The sequence below is a fragment of the Gossypium arboreum genome, chromosome 6 (assembly GCF_025698485.1).
Source record: "Gossypium arboreum isolate Shixiya-1 chromosome 6, ASM2569848v2, whole genome shotgun sequence".
Taxonomy (NCBI): Eukaryota; Viridiplantae; Streptophyta; class Magnoliopsida; order Malvales; family Malvaceae; genus Gossypium; species Gossypium arboreum.
In genome coordinates this window covers 132,185,242-132,190,360 of record NC_069075.1, presented here as the reverse complement: position 1 = coordinate 132,190,360, position 5,119 = coordinate 132,185,242, and the positions used below count along the sequence as shown (strand labels likewise).

Sequence of the window (5,119 nt, the reverse complement as noted above, 5' to 3'; positions counted from 1 at the left end):
GCACAAGTATAAGGTGTAGTAAAAAAATTTACATAAATCACATTTTCAACCCTTGTTAAGTCATGTATCAAAAAACAGATAACCGACATGGAGTTTAACTAAAGGTGTTCATTCAAACCCCATCATAGGCCTCTCACAGCATTTCAAAGTAACTTACGTACGAAGTTTAAATGAGAAGGGAGCCTTCAACATAAGAACCTAATGAAAAAGAGAACAAAGGGGAAATCCAATATTCTTGTCAAGAATTTCATATTCAAAAACATATAGAATAACTATCACACAAGGATTTTACTCAAGGCAGCAAAATCCATAGACATAATAAGCAAAAGTCGAAAACACCACCAAAGATCCACCATAACAATTATATTCGAAAATTCCTACACTACAAATTCGTCCTCTGTCACTCCTCCCTACTTGCTATTTAAATACGAAAATTTTTTTAAAGATAGCACAGATCCAAATGGGAGTGAAAATGAAAAAGCAGCAGAAATTGTTGATAGCTCTGTGGCAAGGGAAACCCCTCTATTCAAATGCATCATCGTCATCATCTGGAAGGGGCTGACTGGCTGCCGCTGCAAGCTCAGCCTCATGCCTAACAACAAACCAACCAGTTTTTCAATAGAATGCGGATGCAAATAAAAGATAAATGCAAATTCAGTTTGCTGGGTTATCTTACTGTTGCTGTGCAGCCAAGTCAATGTGTACTTCCGGAGGAGCAAGTGCAGGAGACTCCACGAAGTGGAGATTAGGATCACTAGAATCATCAAAACAACACCAATTTTAGACATTGATCGAGGCATCAGCATTAAAACATTAATTGCACAACAAATACAATGTTATATATTACCCTGCAAGCTTCCTAGCAAGGTACAAGAAAGGTTTCTCGAAATTGTAGTTACTCTTGGCCGAAATTTCATAGTATTGCAGATTCTTCTTCCTGTGGAATGTGACTTGCTTTGCCTTGACCTGCCTGTTCTTTACATCAACCTTGTTTCCACATAGAACAATAGGAATATTCTCACACACTCTGCATTACCAAAAAAACATTGTTACACAAAGCTGTTACACAAAAACATCAATAATAGGTAAAAACCGTCATTTTTAACACACCTGCAAAGATCCCGATGCCATGTTGGAACATTCTTGTATGTCAACCGGGCAGTTACATCAAACATAATTATGGCGCATTGCCCATGGATACTGCAACACATATATAAGAAAAAGTCAGAAAAACAATCAAGTAAAACTCAATATGATGTTTCTGCAATACCTGTCAAAAATAAAACAATAAACAAGAAGGAATAATATGAATGATATTTGGTACACTGCAGTAGAGTTTTTTAACTTACAGAAGCAAGATCAAAGGATTCACAAGTGTCTTACAAGGATATAGTAAAATATTAAAAAAGACAAGTAGCAATTTTTTAAGAATGCTTGTGGAATAAAAAAAAAATACACTGCAAGTGCACCAAATACTAACACAAACAAGAATACATAGCTACAACATCTTAGGTTCGTTCATAAACGAAAAGGACATGTAAAAGTTGAGGTATAAGCCATTGGGTACAAAGAATCAAAAATGCATCCCAAAGCCTTAGCTAAAAGGAATTACTTCACCACGTTTATACAAAAAGGTGCAAGTAATAGAATCACTCACTAGTAACCATCTCTGAGACCACCGAACTTCTCCTGTCCAGCAGTATCCCAGCAGTAGAAACGGATTTTGCCACAGTTAGTGAAGAAGTCCAAGGGATGAACCTCCACACCAATGGTTGCTGTACAAAGATAAAAACATTTAAGTAACCACTCAATCAAGCACCTCATACATCAAACAGGACTAGCGCCAGAAAACAGTGCTTGTTAAAACACTTACGCTCGTATTTCTTTTCAAACTCTCCAGTTAGATGCCTCTTCACGAAGGTAGTTTTTCCTGCAACCGTCACAGAAAGTTCAAGCAAAGTCCCAAACAATGTGCTCACTTAAACAAAATAAATTACTTTTTTAATACTAAAAAAAAAAAGCAAAAGGCTAAAACATATACATCTAAGAGATCACAAACCTCGGAAATGAAAGCGTATTAAATACTCTTTTTTTACTTTATTTTTATAAAATTCAAAATATGAAATTATCAGCGTCAAATAATAACGATTTGAAAAGAACATAAAGTTCGAATTTCCGACAATTTCATAAACAATCAAAATCAAACGTATTGAATTAAAACCTTACAAATCGAATCTACGAGTAAAGAAAATGGAAATTACCAGTTCCTCCATCGCCGACGATAACGAGCTTGAAGCTCGGATAATCAACTGTTTGCTGGTTCGGCAAAGCCTGCACCACGAATCAAGGGGAAAAAATAAAGATCTATCTTGACACTAAAACCCTAGATTATAGTTGAGATATAGAAAACAACCAAAAAAAATAAAAAAGAACAGAAAGAGCGAGGGGCTCACCATTGATTCGGAGGTGGATAGACAATAGAAATGAATCTACAAATCTTGCGTTTCTTTGGCGAAAGTAGAGCGAATCGGAGTAGTGTGATTTGGGAGACGGCGATAGCCAAAGGGTTTATAAGAGCGAGGGATTTTGGGAGTCTAAGCTCGGCTTTAAAATGACGCAACTCTCTCTGCCGTTGGATTCGATTACTTACCCGTCTTTCCTCATCTCGTATCGACCGCTGGATCATGTTTCCCTTGGGGTCCACTTGTAGTATGCCGCGTTACTGCCCTTTTCCGGTTTTTGAGGGAGTGGATGGTAATTTGGTAAATATTATGTAGTTTTCTTCTTTCTTTTGTTTTTTTTTTTTTTTTTTGGTTGAGAAGAAAACAAAAAACAAATTACGTAGCGGTGCCATCTAAAGGACACCCAGCTTCATCTCCATGCAGTAGCCGGCGAGGGAAATACTTGTAACCCAATTTCGCGTCCTTTAAACATTGCCTCCATACCATCATCAGCGACACAGTTACCTTCTCTATACTATATATATGTTGAATCTTCACTTCTCGGCCTCGTTTGAGGAAAGTCGCCAGCGATGGAAGAACAGCATTATGATGCAATGCTTTACCATGGCCATTCAACAAATGCCTACAGTAACATTATGAAGCTCCAAGATCACCTGTGTAGCACCCAACTCCAATGCAAGCGCTAAGCCATCATACACACGCCATAGTTCTGCCTCCACAACCCAACACATCCCGATACTCCTCGAGAAGCCTATCATCCATCGGCCAAGACAGTCACGAATTACCCCTCCAGCCGCTGCATGTTATCCTCAATTCGGACTGCTCCACCAGTTTTCACCTTGCACCGTCTCACCACTGGTCTGTCCCACATAATTGATCATTCATTGTGTTGACAATAAGGATTTAAATTATAATTACGGTGGTATTTTCAGCCAAATCACGTTTATTGCGATTACGGACATACTGCTGGCTATCGCAACCATTGCGAGCATAGCGGTAGTTTTTTTTTTTTTTCAAATCTGCACACCTTACTGTAAAAAGTAAACAATTTGTTATGAACTAATGCTCCTTTTGTTTCAATCAAAATAATTTTCGAAAAATAATTTATTTTTTGAAAAATTAATATTTTCTAGTGTTTAGATGAATCAGTATAAAATATTTTTTATTGTTTGGTAGATTTCTTAAAATATTTCATAAAAGTTGTTTTCAATTAAACAAATATACATATGAGATTTTTTTTATTTTTTATTGTTTAATTGAATTTATTTTTATCTATAATTTTATTTTTTACATTGTTTTTGCATATATTAAAAATATTATGTTAAATTCAGATTCATTACAACGTCATTTTTAATTACATGACTATTAAGTGAGTATTTTTTATTTAAAATGTGGCATCAACAAAATTGACAAAAAAATTAAAAATGTCAACAATTGGACTTGATTTTCAAATTTGAAAAGTAAAGGGACTAAATTCTTGAAAATAAAAGTACAAATACTAAATTACAAATCTGTGAAGTGTACATAGACTTATGACATATCTTAACCTTTATACTACAAAACATTTATTATTAATATATTTATAATTGTAATAAATATTTATTATTAAAATATTAATATTGAATATTTTCAATAATATGTGAATAATATTATTTAAATTTATTATTTTTAAAATTTATTATTAAAATAAAATTTAAATATTAAATAATTTATTAAAATAATAAATTATATTTATTATATTAATAATTTATTATATGACTAAATTTAAATAATTAAATATTTATATTTAATAATATTGAAAAATATAATAGTTTAAATATTTTTAAAAATAATCACTATAATAATATTAAGCTTGATTTAAGTTAATTTTATATAAAATAAAATTATCTATAGATGAGCTCTTTTTTGGAAAAATAACTTACCCTTTTCAAAAGGGTAAGTCATTTTACAGGAAAAAAGGTTTATTTTACCTTGACCTGTAAGTTATTTTCCGTTAACCAAACTATTTTCTGTGAAACAAACATAGGAAAATGCAGAAAATATTTTCTGCAAAACATTTTACATGTAAACAAATGGACCCTAAGAGAATTATAAATTTAACAAGAGAAGAATAAAAAAAATAAAGAAAGAATGTTCAATTTTCACCTTCTTTTTTTGGATATCATAATAAGTTTGTACATGCATTTTATTTATAGTGCTTCCAGTGGACAACATTAAGGTACCATATAAATAATTTAGATGTTACAAAATAATGAATTTAGGGGTTATGAATACTCATTCTTTAGGAGTTACAATATGATAAATTTGGGGGTATGGATATCTTATTTATAGGGCTTCAAGTATCATAAGTTACAAAGTATTAAGGACCATGTAATGACTCAAAATTCATGGACATCGAAAAAGTACAATATCGGGCCTCGGTCTTAGTAAACTGAGTTCGTAAATAATTATTAGAAATATTTATGAGTCTAGTAGTGAGCTTAATTAAGTTTTAATCAGATGAATTTAGCTTAATTAAGAGTAATTATGAAAAAAGATTAAATTGAATAAAAGGTAAAAGTTTAATTATAGATTAAAGAAAAACTTAACGGGCTAAATAAGAAATTAGACTAATTGCTTAGAATGAGGCGGGTTTTTTTTTTGACTATTTTTTTTTA

At 32.3% G+C, this 5,119-nt stretch overlaps 1 protein-coding gene across 1 annotated transcript; it reads right to left on the bottom strand.

Moving 5' to 3' along the window:
- Window positions 1–232: 232 nt before the first annotated feature.
- On the bottom strand, window positions 233–2,649 carry LOC108486137 (GTP-binding nuclear protein Ran-3). Its single transcript, XM_017789980.2, has 8 exons — window positions 2,454–2,649; window positions 2,262–2,331; window positions 1,874–1,930; window positions 1,658–1,775; window positions 1,111–1,200; window positions 848–1,027; window positions 677–754; window positions 233–592 (listed from the first exon to the last, which is right to left on the bottom strand). The coding sequence occupies exons 1-8, from the start codon at window positions 2,454–2,456 to the stop codon at window positions 523–525; spliced, it is 666 nt and encodes a 221-aa protein (XP_017645469.1). The 5' UTR covers window positions 2,457–2,649; the 3' UTR covers window positions 233–522.
- Between the last annotated feature and the right edge of the window lie 2,470 nt (window positions 2,650–5,119).

Bases quoted from the DNA above. Each gene is read 5' to 3' on its own strand.
- LOC108486137 (XM_017789980.2), bottom strand. The intron at 1,931-2,261 runs GTAATTTCCATT...TGACGGTTGCAG, and splicing joins CGTCGGCGATGGAGGAACTG to GAAAAACTACCTTCGTGAAG. The intron at 593-676 runs GTAAGATAACCC...GTTTGTTGTTAG, and splicing joins GACTTGGCTGCACAGCAACA to GCATGAGGCTGAGCTTGCAG.